Genomic DNA, 19,340 nt, shown 5'->3' with positions numbered 1-19,340 from the left:
TAGTCAGGTTGTGCTATAACCCTCCCACTACGATGAGGAACTCTCAACGATTGAGAAGGACGAGACTGACTTGAAGTGCTATTCCTTCATTTACTCTTGATGAACGACCAGCATCATTTAATACTAATTTGCTTCGTGGTTTATGATCTCTCGTGTGATCTTTTTCTAAGAATGTAGCATATCGATACAAACACTTTTTTTTCTTGTGGATCGAAGAATAGACCACCTCTCGTTTCCTTAGGGTAAACAATAAATTGGCGAATGAGGTTCCAATTTCTTAGGATTTTTCACTAGCACATGTGCTGGACAACCCTAGATCCTGAAGTAGTGCAAACTAAGTTTACGCCCCCCTCCATAACTCGAAAGGTGTTTTAGAAACATTCTTCGATGGAATGTTTTAAAGGAACTCTAATTATAGAGGACCTTTGAGCGGAAGCGGATCGTTCTAAACTCTATTGTGAAAGAATTCAAACATTTATAATCATACTAAACAGATTATGCATTAATCACTAAATTACAACATGGTTCTAAATTAAATACAAAGGATAAGAGAGATAATACCTTTGAAAAACTCTTTCTTCACGGATTTCCCTCGAACAAACTCGAATGCAATGAGCAACTGGAACTTGATCTCCCGAGTATCAACTCGATCCTCGAACAAAAGGTCACAACTACAACATTACCTTGGTATTCTTGATGTGAGAATCCAGGAGTTGTGGGCTCTGGCTTATTTTGGAATGAGGGAAGGATTGGAGTAAATGATCGAGTATACGATGACTGTATCGTGTAGCAGATGAAGGTCTATCGCATAGACTCGACGCTCGATCATTTAGATATGAGTAATATCGTATAGTAAACTCAATCTTATCGTTTAGAAACTCGATAGTCAATTCTAATAACTTGTTATCGTGTGTTGTGTATGAAGGAACTAGAGTTCCTATCGTTCCAAATTCATTGTGACAGAAATACCGTATTCACAAATAAACATACTTGTTATGCATTTAACAACAAATTATGGCATGCTAAGAACAGAACTTAAATGCAAAGGAACGAGAGACATAATAGTTGAAGAACTTTTCTTCCCCTGAACTCTCGCTCTCGTTAGGAACGACAATTCACTTAGTCGCTATGATCGCCCAGTCTATCGTCCACCAAATCTCACTGTCGTCTACCACCAAATGGTTTTCAACACAAACAAGCCGCAAGTAGGATACTACCACTCAGTAACCTCGGTATTCTGGAAGTGAGAATCTAGGAGGTGTGGGCTCTGTTTGATTTGGTAGAAGGGAGGAGGAAACAACGATCGTTTACAACAACCAAGCAAGTGGGAGAATTTGGTGTCCATCGCGTAGACGGGTGCTTGATCGTTTAGCAAAAGGTGCATGATCATTTAGTAAAAATGGGGCTAATCATTTAGATGATCGTTTAGGTAAATCGCTTGTGTGCCCAATCGTTTAGAAAAGACTACACGATCGTTTAGGTAAATTTGAGCTATCATGTAGGCTTTCATTTACTAGACGATGGGCGGTGTACTTATTGTGGAACGATTGTCTGATATCTTTTCAAAATGAAAACTATTTTCATTTTAACATTTAGTTACGAAAACTGATTGTAACCTCCCACTATCTCGTGCGGTATAGAGAAAAACCAACAATTATCTCATAATTGTTTCAATAAAAAATAAATATAATCATATTATATTTATAATCTATAGTTTAATATCACATCATATGCAACATATAAACTGTATTCCTTTTCTCTTCCACTAGATATAAATCATATTTATATCATTTTCCTCCAATTAATGTATCTCATACATCATGCCAACCATATCATATATAATTGACCAGTTCAATTATATCATATAAATCGAACTCCCTCTAGTCAATTTGAACACTTCAAAATGACCCAAAAACTTATTCTCAACTTGAATCCATTGAGCTACCAAGGGGGCTTTATGAACCTGTGGTTCAAAGCTCCAACGATACGTGAATAATTGACTAAAATCTTTAGCCACGAGATCCATCATCTGTTAACTGTTAGACATTCCACTAAAGACCAACAGTTGCACTCTTCTCACCACAGATATATTTCTGTGTCCATCAGATATAAACAATAAACAGTACGTTAACCCTTCGTAGATGCTCGTAAGTACAGCTGGGCTAATTTATCGTTTTGCCCCTATAGTTACATCTAACTCCTTAAGTACTATTGATCCCTCTAATGAACAATACAACATAGTCCTACTATGTGTGGACAACTCTCAGGCCATAAGAAGGTGTGTGGCGCCACATGGTTCAGACCCCGGAATTAGCCCTTAAAGGAGCAATCTATCTACTTACCTCTGCTTCAGGGAATGAGTGAATTTCATCTTGTGTACTTGAGTTCTCAGCTCCCAAATCAGACGAATCCCCAAAGTGGTAGGTTTGAGTCGGGAATTTGGCGATTCGCACTCATACAAATCAAAGGACCACCCTCAAAGGCAGAAGTTCCCAACTCACTCAAGATTGGGATCATGTTACCTATGGTCATCCTAGTGAAATGAAGTCTCTGTCATGAATGGCGTTATCTAACGAGACAATAACAGTTTGTGGTCCGGTTTTATACAAACTCCTTTGTATAGGACGCTGATAACAGGCAAAAATGCACGTTATCATAGTGCTAAGTTCTTAAACAATGATGGATTACGTTGATGAAATATGTTAATTTGCGTCCATTAAGTATCAATTTTATAATATTGCGATCGCATGCGTTCAACGCATTAGAACAGTTGATTTTTGTATTTTTGTGCAGAATATGCGTTAACGCAATGCAAGAATTGCGATCATAGGAAATCATTGGTCGAGCGCAACATCACTGCAAGGCTTTTCGATGATTGTGTTCGCAAACATTCGCCCAAGAAGGATCGCCGCAACTTGGTCAGCGCAACATGGTGGCCGCATCTGGGTGAAAGGCTAATCAATCACGATGGGACAGAAAGCTGATGACAGTCGAATCCGAACTAAGTTGACAGCCGATAACGATCACAAAGTACATTCAGCTTTTCGATGACAATTATTTGGCACATCAGTCAGGAATTAAAGTCGTCCCATCTGTACAACCATGAGAGAGAAGCCGCCTTTCACCATGGACACTCTATAAATACCAAGGGAATTCTTCGGAAAAGGGGTTGATGAGTAGATCAGTTCACCCTTCCTTTGTTCATACGTCTTTGTTCTTAGTTTTCTTTCATTTTAAGGCGGAGCAAGAGAAGAGTGGACGCCGAAGATCGCTCAAGGAAATTCGAGAGAGAACCTTGGGGCGAAGAAGCAGAGAGTGGGCCGACTCTCGCGAGAGCGAGATTATCTTTTAAGCACAAGTAGAAATCAGTGTAAAAGCCTGGACAGCAAGAGATTGCTTCCAGGCTCTTTATTTTATACTTGCATTGTTATTTTGTACTTCGTCTTCATATTTATACAATGGAAGTTGTATTTCTACATCTGTTCACTCTCTTCGCATGCATGAGTAGCTAAACTAGTCGAATGGGTTGGGGAAAACTAAGTTAACATGACCTAGGAAGTTACTTTCTTGCGATTTCTTGATTTATGTTGTGCCAAATACCTTTTAGAGCTACTCGAGAGAGTCTAAAGAAAGAACCTAATGACTCGAGAGAGCTAGGTTAGAATCTGGACTCGAGAGAGCAAGATTAAAACTGCATAAACAAGAGATAAGGACTTAGAGATAAGCTCTGTTTGTCAACCTGCATCGCATGCATCCTAGAGATGGGAATGATATTATGTGGTCGCCTTATTTGTGTGTGTGTCATTTCATCATCGCATAAATAGGAATAGAGGCTTATGTGTAGATCCTATAGACTTAGCGCATATATATCGCATGCGTTCTAACCTTAGAAGCCATGGCATTCGCACCGAGAGGTGGTTTACTGTTGTATGCATGTTGCATGATCACATAGCATGAACACATCCTAGGAAGTGTTAGCTGAAACTTTTCTCAACCCGTTCACCACATACTCATCGCATCTTCAGTTTACCAACTCTTTTCAAATTTTGCCACATTTATTTATTTTTCATCAACACAACAACTAATTTATTTATCCGGTTACCGCAAAGTTCTTCACAAAAATTACCGACGCAATCTGTTTTCACAAGTCCCTCTATTCGACCTTGGACTTACTAGGAAACTTAGAGGAATTTACACTTGGATTCCGTTGGGGAAACTTAAGTGCACAACGCAATTTCATCAATGCATATCATCCACATTTCCACTTCACAAAATCAAGCATCAGACGCCCCCGCTCGCATGTCTCCACATGAATGATGAGGATCAGATCATCTGCAGCAAGTCACAACACTTGTAACTATTCTAGAAAGCGAGTCGCATCCGTAGCGTCACTAGGATAAGGTCTTCCCCCTATATTCATATACTACAGACCATTTTGGTTATCACTTAAGGCATGATCCACATGTATGTCTCCGCATACATACTTAAGTTACAACGACAACCAGAGTTCTTAGCTTATTGGTTTGTGGTAAAGCAATAAAAACAGCCAATGTTTCATAGACAATAATGAAGAAAAATATCATATATTATTATGTCACAAGCGTTTGTTCAATATAATGTTACAAACTACAGGACCCAACGAGAGTTTAGGGCAGTGTAATGAATAGAAAAATCATTTTTCTTCTTTATCCCACTTAGCCATAAAATCGTCTAACCACCCACTAAGGGTGGTAATTTGAGAAAAAAAAATTTAATTATCTCATAATTAATAAATTATAAATAAATACAATAACTTACTTATCATATTATATTTATAACCTATAGTTTTAATATTGCTTCATATGCAACATATAAATCATAGTTCTTTTCCTATTTTATGGCATTTCATATAAATCATATTTATATTAATTCCTCCAATCAAATAATGTATCAAATACATCATATCAATTATATCATATATAATTGAATTAATTTAATTATATCATATATAATCAAATTCCATCTTATTAATTTGAACATTTCAAACTAACTCAAAAACTGATTCTCAACTTGAATCCATTAAGCTACCAAGGGGACCTTATGGACCTATAGCTTAAAACTCCAACTATACGTGAATATCTGACTAAACTCTTTAATCACATTATCCACCATCCGTTTACTTTCGGACACTCCACTAAAGACCAACAGTTGCACTCTTCACACTATAGATATATTTCTGTGTCCATTGGATATAACCAATCAATAATACGATGACCCTTCACAAATTGCTCATAAGTATAGCTGGGCCAAATTAACGTTTTGCCCCTATAGTTACATCTAACTCCTTAAGTACCACTGATTCCTCTAATGAACAATAGATCATAGTCCCACTATGACTAAATCCTTCTTGGGCCAAGAGAAGGTATAGTGTCATATTGTTCAAGCCCCAGAATCAGCCCTTAAGGGAGCAATTTATCTATTTACCCCTACTTTAGGGAAGGAATGAATTCCATCTTGTGTAGCTTAGTTCTCAGCTCCCTAATCAGACGAACTCCCAAAGTGGTAGGCTTATTGAATCGGCGATCTGGCCATTCTCACCCATGCAAATCAATGGATCGCCCTCATAGGCAGGAGTTCACAAATCATTTAGGATTAAGGTCATGTTACCTATGATCATCCTAGTGAAATGAAAGTCTCAATTATGAATGGCATTATATAATGAGATTAGACATTTCGTAGTCCGGTCTTATATAAACTCCTTTGTATAGAATATCCCCGTTTGCATGTCTAATACATGAATGATCATGATCAGATCATTTGTAGCAATTTACAACATTTGTAACGCCTACAAAGCAGGTCATACTCGTAGTGTCACCAGGATAAGGTATCCCTCCTTATTCATATACTACAGACCATTTAGTTTACCACTTAAAACATGATCCACTTGTATGTTTCCACATACATGTTTAGTTACAACGGTAACTATGGATCTTAGTTTATTAGTTACTGGTTAATGCAACTAAAATATCTCATATTTCATAGACTGAAGTGAATAAAATATCATATATTATAAATCACAAAGTGTTTGTTCATACAAGTGTTTACAAACTACAAGACCCTACGAGATTTAGGGCGTCAACCCCAACATGTTGTTCAAGATATGAACTGTAGTCTCTATTGCATACTCCCAAAATGAGCTAGGCAATTGAGCATAGCTTATCATAAAATGAACCATGTCTAATAAGGTTCTATTTTTCCTTTCTCATACATCTTTTTGTTGAGGTGTACTCTTCATCTCGATCAGATCGAAGTATTTTAATAGTCTTACCTAAAAGATTTTCAACTTCTGCCTTATACTCCTTGAAATTTTGACTTATGTTCCAGTAGGTATAAGTAACCATACCTCAAATAATCATCTATAAAAGAGTTGAAATATTTGTACCTTCCTCGAGCTTTTACATTCATTGGACCATAAAGATCCAAATATATGAGCTCTAAGGGTCTTTATCTCTATTACCTTTTCCACTAAAAGGTATTTTAGTCATTTTACCCTCAAGACAAGATTCACATGAAGGTAATGAATCATCTTCTAACTCCCTTAGAAGTCCATTCTTTACCAATCTCCCGATCCTATTGAGATTAATGCAACCTAATCTTAAGTGCCAAAGATAAGTATTATTGTTACTTGGAGAAATTCTTTGCCTTTTAGTTTGAGTATTAGTAGTCTTAAACATCTCATTATTTAAAAGTGCTTTTGTTTTGGATGGTCTTAACACATATAAGTTGTTTTCTAGTTTAGCCGAACAAATATATACCCTGTTTTTTTGTAATGAATGCTTCATTACTTGTAAAAGATAATGAATACATATGTTCGATTAAGCAAGAAATAGATACTAAGTTCCTTTTCATTTTAGGAACAATATATAGACTTTCTAAGAACATAAAAATCTATTTCCAAAAAACAACTTCGTAGCTCCCACTGCACAAGCTAAAATGACATCTCTAGTTCCAACCTTGAGCGTCATTTCACCGTCAACAAGCTGCTGGAAGGAACTAGTTCCCTATAAAGAAGAACAAACATGATCAGTGGCTTTTAAATCAAATATCCAGAGATTGTGGTCTTTTTTCACTAAACATGTTTCTAAAACAAGTAAATCACATTACCTTCCTTTTCCTTCTTCTTCTCAGCAAGGTACTTTGGGAAGTTCCGCTTCTAGTGACCTTCTACACTGCAGTGGAAGCACTTACCCTTTTCGATCGCTTTGGCAGCTTTTCTCTTACTCTTCTCAGCAGAGGGAGCCTTCCTTTTTCCTCTTTTCTTCTTCTATACCTTCTTAAGACCAGAAGATGAGGGTATAGACTTATTTCTTGAGGATGAACCCTTATGGAACTTTTTGGAATGGGCAACATTTTCCTTTTCTTCTACGGTCCCTTACCTTTCATAAGAGACTGGTAGGTCTACAACTCATTTAGGAGAGTCGTTATGGTATACTGGATTTTATTCATAACCGCATTGATGTAGAATTGAAGAAAGCTTTTCGAAAGAGATTCTAGAATAAAAGACACCCGACTTTGCTCGTCAATGACCACCCCATTCATTTCAGCCATGTTGAACTAGACCATTAGGTCGAGAACATGTTCTCTAACTGATTGTCCTTCCTTCATACGTGCATTATAAACATATTTGAGGGCCTCGTGCCGGATCTACACTGCCCAAACATAACCTGGAATGACTTCACGATCTCACGAACAGTGAGTATGACCTCAAGCTTCTAGTTAAGTACAATAAAGTCGCCAAGATATAGACTCGGGCCTTTTCATTAGCCTTTATCAAATAGTCATATGTATCCCTAACATTTAGGGGTGCATTTCGATCGGGGACCTAAGGACACTCCTCAATTAAGACAAATCGCATATCACCGATAACAAGAATCGTATTGAAGTTCGATTTCCACGTTGCATAGTTTTCACTGGTTAATTTCTCATTTTTAATTAAAGCGATAATTAAGGAAGACATGCTGAAAAAAAAACAGACAAACGACGTTTTAGTTATCTTTGTCTTAACCCATCACATAAGACATCCAATCAGTGTAGCAAAACCAGTCAATCATATAACCCTAAATGAACCGTTGATTTGATTTTGCAAGGATACTTTAGAGGTTTAGGACAACAGCCACCGAAATGTGATCAGCTATCTTTCCCCTGAATTGAGACTATCTCAGCTAATAACTAATTCCAGAATAACTCTTATTCCTATAGCACTTAGCTACCGTTAATTTGGTCAAGAATTCATTAACTCGTTTAATTCATCATGTAAGTGTGATCCTTTCATTTTCGAATTTCAGAGGCATGCTTCAATAGGTTACCGTTAGGAAAGACAATTGTCTAAAATTAACCTAAGAAATCCTATCCATTTTTCGAGTTTACGTTGTTCCAAAACCTATAGTCAGGCCCTCCGATAGGATGGTTGCTCTAGGACGACACGCACGCGAATCATAAGAATCCCACGGTGCAATCTAATGAAGGAGACCGTTAGGATACATTAACACGTGACCTTCTCCCACATACTCTGAACATTTCCCTCATTCACCTTGATATTGACCCATGCAAATACTTTTCAAAGGGTGGCCACGCCCATGACGACACGAAGCCAAACATGGATCTTATGGTGTGAACTCTTAGGGACGTGAGAGTATAAAAATGATATATCTTATATACCAATTTTCTCCCACTAAAATGTTCTAATTATTTTAGGATTTTATTATACTTAGCTAAATTTCGACTAATGAATCTATCTAAGTCTATCCTATTATAAAGCTTATAATAAGATCTTTGTACTAAAATTCTAGGTGTATTAAACCATTTTATTTACCTAGTGACATTGCATGCTAATAGGACCTCGGTTAATTCCACTCAGGTTTCAATCCAGTTCTCAGTTAAGAGGTGTTACATAAACCTCAACTTAATTACCTCCAGTCTGGATAGAACTTTATCAGTTGAGTTCCCTTATAACTTTAATCCTATTTGTCCTACTTAGTCAATTTTAAACTATTTTTTAAAAATAAAAAAAAAACTAAGTAATTATTCTAGTCTTATTAGAAATGTGATCTTAGGTCTAATTAATTTTCAACAATTTAAAATTAATATATTTTTCCTAAGATACTATGTTTGCATACAACTCTCTATTATAGGTTAATGGTTGCTAATCATTAATTTTTATAACTATTACAAATTTTAATGATTAGTCCTAAAACATGCTCACTATGATTTTAATTAATTAACAATCATATTTTAGTTAAAAAATTAAACCATATTACATGTATTTCATGACTTTAATATAACCATTATATTAAGTTATGGATGTATCATGCTCAATGCATATTGATTTTCAATTAAGTATAATACTTATATAATATTATGAAAATCAACTAAGCATATTCATATACATTAATAAATATAACTAATTATATTTTCTAATTACTGTCATGCAACATGCTTTTCCAATTTCATATATTTAACATATCGCATACATTAAATAAACCTTGAAATTATAAACCATGTATTTCATACCATACATTATAACACTTCTAATATACAAAAAATGCATGAACATGCTTAACCTCAGGTGAGATTTATTTAAATGACATCCACAAAGTATTTAAATAGCTAATGAACCTGCAATTTTGGCCCCTAGGATAAAATAAAGTAGTAAATTACACTAATTTAGCTTATTTTAATTTAAAAATTTCTTCTGCCACTCTAGAACCGGACCAAACCAACTGAACCGAATCACGAACCTGCGAACCAAGCGAACCAAATCAAATTGGACCACCAACTAAACCGCATTGAACAGGACCCGCTTTGCTAAACCTAATTCTCTGCAGAATTGTGTAGGGATGCAAAATGTCGGCAAAATTACGACTTTTGGCCAAATTAGTCTCGATCTTCATCGAAACAAATCCTAATTCTAGACCCAGACTTATAGAGGAACAATTTACAATAATAATGCAAAAAAAAAAAAAAAACAGTGGGGTCTTTACATTGATCATATCAAAATTGTAGATCTAAGGCCAAATATTGCAGAAAACATTCATAATGTAGTAAATCCCACCAAACTAATGCTAAAATAATTTTTGATTGCCAAATTGATAATACGATTTGGATTGATAACAATTGAAGGGATGAAAACCCTAAGGCACGGCGGAAGCCAAAACACAAAACCATTCTGTAGAATTTGTTTGTTGAATTGAGATTGGGCATCACCACTTGGAAACCTCCCTATTCTTGCACGGAATTGAGGCTATAGAGAATTGTGGGATTCTCTCTTTTGGGATTTGGAAATATCACAGAACGATTTTTTCTTCCTTTTCTCAAGAAGAAGAAAATACACACAGAGTTTGAGAGCCCACTTTCTTCTTCTGCAATACAAAACTCTTTTGTTAGAGAGAGGGAGAGAAAAACGTGGGATTGAACCCATGTTTTCTCGTAACTTCCCTAAAATGAGGAGTTAATTTATTTAATTTAAATAAAATAAAATAAAATTCAATTAAACTAAATTTATTAATTAAATCGTATTTAATTAAATGATTATTTAAATCATATTTAAATGATTTCCTCTCACATAAGCTATAGTTTTAATGTGCATCCAATGTACATTAAATTTAACCTATAGACATGGTTCATTTGACCCTTCCCTTTGTTCTTCTTTACTAGAATACTCATATTTTTTTAAGAAGAAGCAATATCAGGCTTATTAGAGGATGATCCTCTTTTTTCTGCAGTAGTAACATTTACCTCTGGTTCTAGTTCTTTTGCTCTCATCATGGTCTGGTAAGCCTATAGCTCATTGAGAAGCGTAGTCAAGTTATACTTTATTTTATTTAGCAGTGCGTTCGTACAGAACTACAAGAAACTCTTCGGAAGAGATTCAAGAATAAAACCAACTTGACTCTTCTCATCAACGACAGCACTGTTTACTTCTGCCACGTTGAAATGGACCATCATGTCCAGGACATGTTCTCTAACAGAGGCTCTTTCTTTCATATGGCAATTGTAAACATTTTTGATTGCATCATGCCTCAAGGAGAAAGATAGTTGTTTAAACATCCCACGAAGAGATTCCATAATCTCTTTGGTAGTTCTCACGCTCTCATGTTTCCTAGCCAATACATCAGATATGTTGGCAAGTATATAGGCAGGTGCTTTCTCGTTAGCCCTGATCCATTTGTCATATGCATCCCGAACATTTCGGTTTGCATTTGAGTTAAGAACGGGAGGACATTCCTCTGTTAAAACGAATCTTAGGTCATCTATCACCAGTATGGTATTTAAGTTTATTTCCACGTAGCATAGTTACCCTCGGTAAGTTTATCAGCAGCCAATAATTGTATTAAAGAACTCGTCATTCTTAAAATATAAACAAATTTTATTAATGATTTTCTTTTAAACCCAATCATGTTTTAGCAAAGTAATAATGTACCCAAACTTCATTATTTTTGCAACGATACTATAGTGAGTCAGAATAAGTGCTACAGTAAGGCAGTCAAATAATCGTTCACTAAAGCAAGACATTCTTGACTAAATACTACCGTTTTTTAGCTACCGTTTTTTTTCAGAACTTACTAACACTTTAGTAATTCCATAAGTGTAACCCTCCATTTTCAGACCTCAAAGGTCGGCCCCAACAATGCTACCGAATTGGAAAGTCAAGGTTGGAAAACGACAGAAAAAATCCTATCCGTTTCTAGAGTTTAAGTTGTTTCGAATCCTATGTTACAACCCTCCAAGGGAATAGCCATCGTTAAATGACTAGCAAGGACGACATAAAGACGACAAGCAGGCATAACATAGGAAACTCACGGTCCAAACAAATGGAAGAGACCATAGGACACGTTGACACATAACCTTCACTCACTTACTATGAACTACTTCCCTCATTCACCTTGATATTGACACATACAAACACTTTCCGAATGGAACAGTCGAGGTATAATCGACACGAAATGTTGTATAGACTTCACGGTGTGAACTTTCTAGGGACGTGAGCGTTGAAATCAATATATTGTATATTTGATTTTACATTGAACAACTTCCCTTCATTCACCTTGATCTTGATCCCATGCACACACTTTTCGAATGGAGCAGTCGAGGAATAATCGACACAGAGTGTTGCATAGATCTCACAATGTGAACATCTTAGGATGTGAGATTTAAAATCAAAACATCACTTTTGATTTTACTGTGAACAACTTTCCCTATTCACCTGATCTTGATTCATGCCAACACTTTTTTAATGTAGCAGTTGAGGTATAATCGACACGAAGTGAAACATGAATCTCGATGTGAACTCTTAGGGACGCAAGATCTAAAAATAACATATCGTATACGTTATTAATCTTTCACTGAAGCATTCTAATAAATTCCCAGTGAAGTGTTCTAATAACATGTCATATATGCTATTAAACTCCAACTGAAGTGTCTTAATATTTGTTTGGGTATATTTTTACTCAAGTTTGTTCTGGCTAAATAAACAACCTAAGACTAGGTGTTTTTCCAAGTACAATTTTTATATTTGGATCTAACCTACGATGTCTAAGTGATAAACCAGTTTTAAAACCTCACACCTCTCATGTATTGCTCATAAAACTGGTTAACAACGCTCAATTATTCCACCATAATCCCCAGGTATGAAGGTGTTACGTGGACTGTCAACTTAAATACCCCCAGCCTTAGACATGATTATAAACCGGTTGAGTTTATAACCATAATTTACAAGATTTTGACCTATTTTAACTATTAAAATAAGTGGTTAACCCACGCGAGCATGCAACTTATCTTTGTTATGGATTTTAAATGTCTAACCCAATTTTATAATAACTTATAAAATTATAGACATGCTAAGCATCAATAACATACATCAAAGGCATTCAACATTTAATATAACATTTATATTAAAATCTTTGAAACCCTATACATGCATACTATATATTATAACACTTTATAACATACCTTCAATGCATGTAACATGCTTTCTATGGTGGGATTTTAAATCTACATGGCATACTTTATGCACATACTTGATTTATTTAATTATAACATACATCACATGCATAAATAATTAAACACAAATTAATATGGTTTTAGTTTTGGCATTTTCAAGCAAGCAAAGTGTTGATGAACGCTAGGATTGATGCTAAAAAGATATGTTATGCTATGCTCGAAATGATGCGATACTACATCTAGAAATGCGTTAATTATGAATGTTCTTGTAGTATGCCATACGTTGTCACAAGTTTCCTTACGTTGGAACCAACTGTAATTCCATCGCAAGTTTCTCGGTATAATTCGAGATCGAACACAGGGATTGTTTGAGGTTATTGTGGTATGTTTGTGATATATGTGACCAAGTGTTTCAATCTTTAAAGAGTGTTTTGTACAAGTATATAAATTTGGCGTAAAGTAAAGGAAAGCGGCAAAAAAAATGCGATAATAAAATAAGTACAGTAAACCTAAGCTAGATGATACAAGATACAGGCTTCATGATACAAGATGCTGAGGTCCAGGCTGGCTGTGAAGGTTATACGAAGAACAAAGAATGTGGCGGCAAGTCTTATGTACAACACAGAAAGAGAAAGATAACTAATATAAACAGCGCAAGTTTCTTAATTGCATTGAAGCTATAAGTACGGTTCTACTTTTCTCTTGGCGTACACCTTTCAGTGATCGGCCGCACTCCCACATGTCTATGGTGAAATAGAGAAGAATGTAATGAACGCAAGGTTACTTCCATGTCTGGAAGTACTACTTGCTTTAGTTAACACATTCTTCTAACTTTCTCTCGATAGATCAGAATGGCATCTTCACTTCTGCTCTCACAGGTGAAGATGCCGTCTAGCATGCCTTAGCTAAATGCATTTATCTCTTTAACACAAGTTAAGTACTCGTTTAATTCATATTAACTACGAGGGGATTAGGAAGACATCATGGAGAAAGTGATTAACGGAGGAATGGAAGTAGACAGAAAATGGGATATGAAAGCAATCGAAACATTTAATATATCTATTAAGCGTTTGATACATGGTGTGAATGAAGAGATAAAGAAGGTGAAAGACAATGATGAAAAGAGATAGAACAAATACAAGCAAGTGCCAACGTCTTGGCACCAATTCGGGTGGAGATCTGCTTGCCGGATTGGATGGATCTGATGGATGGATGAGCTTCCCTCTCAGGCTTGCTCAACCGGTAGTAGGGTTCTCAACACAGAGCTTCTCGTCGAGTATTTGGCAGAATAGAACTGAGACTCACCTCTCGGCCTTGTCTCGTCTTCTTCCCGGATTTCCTAAGTTAAGCACTCAGCTCAGCCTTTCCTCTCAACACTTTGGCAGCAATTAGCCCCGTATCCAGTAGCATATTTTTTCTCTGAAATCTATAGGGTATATATAGGTGAAGATCTTTGACTCTGGCCTTGTGGTCCCCACTTGTTGTTATGGAAATTCCAAAGATGGAGGGATATTATTCCTTCTGTTATGCAATCAGGCTGTCAATTTTGCACAATTGTTAGTTGTACAAGTGTCACAATCCTCCGCTTTTGCGTTGCTCAGCTGCATCTTTCGATCATGCGTTCGCATGCGGTATTGTTTTTATTATCGCATGCGGTTGAAAGTCAACTCTGGATCGACTGTCGCATTGCGCCGTCATTGCGTTAATTGTCTCTTCATTATTGATTGATGGGCGCATTGTGACAGAGATGCATTGATCAGTTCTTATTGAGCCTTGAGCGCAAGCGGTGACTCGGTTTCCTGCAAAACAGAGTAAATCTCTTTTTCTTCCATCTTAAAGATGTTAGTGGGTGTAATTACGATAATTTATAATTATTGTATTTCGAAGCTAATTTTCATACAATTGGCGCATATTTATTCTCTTTTGGCCGCAATATCTAGATAAGGCAGTATAAATAACTTGTATTTCTACAAGTTATCACAAATGCCTAATTATTACAAAAGTCGACAAAAATCGCCTCCAAAACACTTTTGGATCGCTCGAACTGCCTTGAACCGGACCTGAACCTCTCGAACCGAACCTCTAATGCTCAAAACTGTGCTGAATCGAGCAAAAATATCGAGGACCATCAAGCATCGAGTATGCCATCGTGCATTGAGTATTTCACTAAATATCATCGAGTATGCCATCGAGTAACATCGAGTATGGCATCATGCATCGAGTATTTTACAAAATACCATTGAGTATGAGCATCGAGTACTATCAAGTATGGCATCGTGCATTGAGTATTTAACAAAATACCATCGAGTATGAGCATCGAGTACCATCGAATATGGCATCGTGCATCAAGTATTTCACAAAATACCATCGAGTATGAGCATCGAGTATTTCAAAAAGCACCATCGAGTATGAGCATCGAGTACCATCGAGTATTTCACAAAATACCATCGAGTTTCTCATCGAGTATGGCATCGTGCATTGAGTTTTTCACAAAAAACCATCGAGTATGGAAGATGGTTGCTGTTTTTTTGTAATAAATTAGTTATTTGTTTGTTTTTAATGTCAAAATCGGTCCACTTTAGTGTTATTTACCTATTATGCATGTGATGTATAATGTTGTTTGATTATGTGTGCATATAGTATGTGATATGGTTTTAAAACCTCACCATAGGAAAAGCATGTGACATGCATTTGTTATATCTTATAAGTGTTATAAAATATATACTATGCATGCTTAGTTTTAATATAAGTGTTATATTAAAGCATCTTTGTTTGAAGGAAGCATGTTATAGATGAATTCTCTAGGGTTATAATTGTTATAATTTATTTTATAATTATTATAAAATAACTTAGACTTCTAAAATCTATAACAAAGTTAAGATGCATGCTCACTTAAGGATAACCATCAAGCAATCCCAATTTTCATAGAAAATAGGTTGATCTCTTGTAAAACCGAAGTTACAAGAAAACTCACCCGACAAGATCTTGGCAAAAAGTCAGATAAGATGACTAAGGTTGAAGGTTTTTAAGTTGACAGTTCACGGAACACCTACTACCTGAAGATCGAACCAGCATCTGAGTTAGGTTAAACTAGTTTTATGAGCATGCGTGAGCCTGTCTCTTATACACATCTAGATGTGTATAAGAGACAGGAGTTCACACCGTGAGATTCATGCTTGGCTTTGGGCCGCCCTGGGAGCGAACTCCATTCGGAGAGTGTTTGCACGGGTCAATACCAAGATGAATAGTAATCGGATGGTTGTAAGTGGGAGAAGGAAGCGTGTCAACACATCCTACGGTCTCTTCCATTAGTTCGCACCGTGAGATTCCTATAATGCGCGCCCTGGAGCGACCTTACCAATCGGATGGTTGTATTATAGGATTCGGAACTCCGCGAACTCTAGAAATTGATAGGGTCTCTCAGGTCCGTTTTCATTCTTGTCTTTCCAACTTTGGGAGCATAATGATTCCGATCTTTGAGGTCTGAAAATGGAGGGTCACACTTACGAGAATTACTAAGTGTTAGTAAATTCTTGACCAAAGTATCGATAACTGAGTTACTATAGGGATAAGAGTTATTCTGGTGATAGTGTCCAGTCAAGATAGTCTTGGTTCAATGGAGGAATACTCGATCACCCCTCGGTGGAGGTTATTCTAAACCATTGAAATATCATTGCAAAATATAATAATGAAGGGTACATTATTAGTTTTTTTGATAAACTTTATTGGATTTAAAAGATTAATGTTTTTTTTACTAAAAAGGATATATTTTTCCATTCAGCATGACTAGCTCTTTAGTTCAACTATTAGCTTCTGAAAAACTTAACGGTGACAACTACTCAACATGGAAAACAAATATGAATTCAACACTAGTAATAGATGACCTGAGATTTGTCTTAATTGAGGAAGTTCCTCAGGCCCCTGCCTCGAAAGAAGCACAAGGTAAATATGATTTACTAGTTGCTGAAACATGTTTAGTGGAGTATGATATCTCAACCTGGATATTGGATTCAGGAGCTACTAATCATATTTGCTTCTTTTTTTAGGAAACTAGTTCCTGGAAAAAGCATGAAGAAGGTGAGATCACCCTCAAGGTTGGAACAAGAGAGGTTATCTCGGCCGAAGCAGTGGGAGACTTGAAGTTGTTTTTCAACGATAGATATATCATACTTAAAGATGTTTTGTATGCTCCTAAAATGAGACGGAATTTAATATCTATCACATGTATATTGGAACAAATGTATAAAATATCTTTCGAAGTTAATGAAGCGTTCATTTTCAAAAAGATATTCAAATTTTTTCTGCTCTACTTGAAAACAACTTATATAAATTAAGACCAACTAAAGCAAAATTTGTTTTAAATACTGAGATGTTTAGAACAGTCGAAACTCAAAATAAAAGACAAAAAGTTTCTTCTAATGCCAAGCTATGACACTTAAGACTTGGCCACATAAATCTTAAAAGGAATGGGAGATTGGTTAAGAATGCACTCCTAAATCAGTTAGAAGACAATTCTTTACCTCCATGTGAGTCTCGTCTTGAGGGAAAAATGACTAAGTGATCTTTTATTGGGAAAGGTCTCAGAGCCATAATGCCCTTAGAGCTCGTACATTCGGACCTTTATGGACCGATGAATGTCAAAGCTTGAGGTGGGTATGAATATTTCATCAGTTTTATTGATGATTATTCAAGGTATAGTCATATTTACCTAATGCATCACAAATCTGATTCTTTTGAAAAGTTCAAGGAATATAAGGCTGAAGTTGAGAATGAATTAGGTAAAACAATAAAGACACTTCGATCAGATCGAGGTGGAGAATATACAATTCCAAGACTATTTGATAGAAAACGGGATCCAGCCACAAATCTCTGCACCTAGTACGCCTCAGCAGAACGGTGTATCAGAAAGAAGAAACTGAACCTTATTAGATATGGTTCGCTCTATGATGAGTAGTGCTCAATTGCCTGATTCCTTTTGGGGATATGCACTTGAATCTGCTGTCCATATTTTGAACAATGTTCCCTCTAAAACTGTTTCAGAAACACCTTATGAACTATGGAAAGAGCGTAAAAGTAGTTTATGTCACTTTAGAATTTGGGGTTGCCCAGCACATGTGTTGGTACAAAATCCCAAGAAATTGGAACATCGTTCAAAGTTATGCCTATTTGTAGGTTATCCAAAGGAAACAAGGGGTGGTCTGTTTTATCATCCTCAAGAAAACAAGGTATTTGTATCAACAAATGCCACATTCCTAGAGGAAGACCAGATTAGAAATCATCAACAAAGCAGTAAAATAGTGTTGAAAGAAATTTCAAAAGACACTACAGATAGAGGTTCATCTACTAAAGTAGTAGATAAAACTAGTACATCTGGTCAGTCACATCATTCTCAAGAGTTGAGAATACCTCGACGTAGTGGGAGGGTTGTTCATCAGCCTGACTGTTACTTGGGTTTAATAGAAACATAAGTCGTCATACCTGATGACGGCATAGAGGATTCATCGACCTATAAACAGGCGATGAAAGATGTGGACCATTATCAGTGGGTCAAAGCCATGGACCTCGAAATGGAGTCTATGTACTTCAATTCTGTTCGGAAACTTGTAGATCAACCAAATGATATAAAACCAATTGATTGTAAATGGATCTACAAGAGAAAACGAGACCAAGTCGGTAAAGTACGGACTTTTAAGGCTCCACTTGTGGCAAAGGATTATACCCAGAGAGAGGGAGTGGACTATGAAGAAACTTTCTCTCTCGTTGCCATGTTAAAGTCGATAAGAATACTCTTATCCCTTACCACCTTTTATGATTATGAAATTTGGCAAATGGATGTCAAGACAGCCTTTCTAAACGGCGATCTTGAAGAGAGTGTCTATATGGCTCAACCAGAGGGGTTTATTGCACGTGGTCAAGAACAAAAGGTTTTTAAGCTTTAAAAATCCATTTATGGGTTGAAACAAGATTCTAGATCCTGGAATATAAGGTTTGATACTACGATCAAATCTTATGGCTTTGAACAGAATGTTGACGAGCCTTGTGTTTACAAGAAGATCGTCAATTCTACTATAGCGTTCTTAGTTTTATATGTTGATGATATTCTACTCATTGGGAATAAAGTAGGTTACCTAATTGACATCAAGAAATGGCTAGCAATGCAGTTCCAAATGAAATATTTAGAAAATGCACAGTATGTTCTCGGGATTCATATTATTTGGAACCGCAAGAACAGAACACCAGCCATGTCTCAAGCATTTTATAGAGACAAAATGTTGTCTAGCTATAAGATGTAGAATTCCAAAAGAGGTCTGTTACCTTACATATATGGAATTCATTTGTCAAAGGATCAATGTTCTAAGACA

The 19,340-nt window shown here is 36.2% G+C and overlaps 1 protein-coding gene across 1 annotated transcript; it reads right to left on the bottom strand.

The window, feature by feature from the left end:
* Positions 1–10,707: 10,707 nt before the first annotated feature.
* LOC120084835 lies at positions 10,708–11,384 on the bottom strand. Its single transcript, XM_039040652.1, has 3 exons — positions 11,336–11,384; positions 10,924–11,264; positions 10,708–10,815 (listed from the first exon to the last, which is right to left on the bottom strand). The coding sequence occupies exons 1-3, from the start codon at positions 11,382–11,384 to the stop codon at positions 10,708–10,710; spliced, it is 498 nt and encodes a 165-aa protein (XP_038896580.1).
* Positions 11,385–19,340: the final 7,956 nt, after the last annotated feature.

This window comes from Benincasa hispida, chromosome 9 (genome assembly GCF_009727055.1).
Source record: "Benincasa hispida cultivar B227 chromosome 9, ASM972705v1, whole genome shotgun sequence".
Classification (NCBI taxonomy): domain Eukaryota; kingdom Viridiplantae; phylum Streptophyta; class Magnoliopsida; order Cucurbitales; family Cucurbitaceae; genus Benincasa; species Benincasa hispida.
This window is presented reverse-complemented; position numbering and strand designations above follow the sequence as displayed.

Coding starts and splice junctions, on each gene's coding strand:
- LOC120084835 (XM_039040652.1), bottom strand. CDS start 11,384: ATGACGAGTTCTTTAATACAATTATTGGCTGCTGATAAACTTACCGAG. Junction 11,265..11,335: donor TGCTGATAAACTTACCGAGG/GTAACTATGCTA, acceptor TCGTTTTAACAG/AGGAATGTCCTCCCGTTCTT. Junction 10,816..10,923: donor TCGTTGATGAGAAGAGTCAA/GTTGGTTTTATT, acceptor AATGAGCTATAG/GCTTACCAGACCATGATGAG.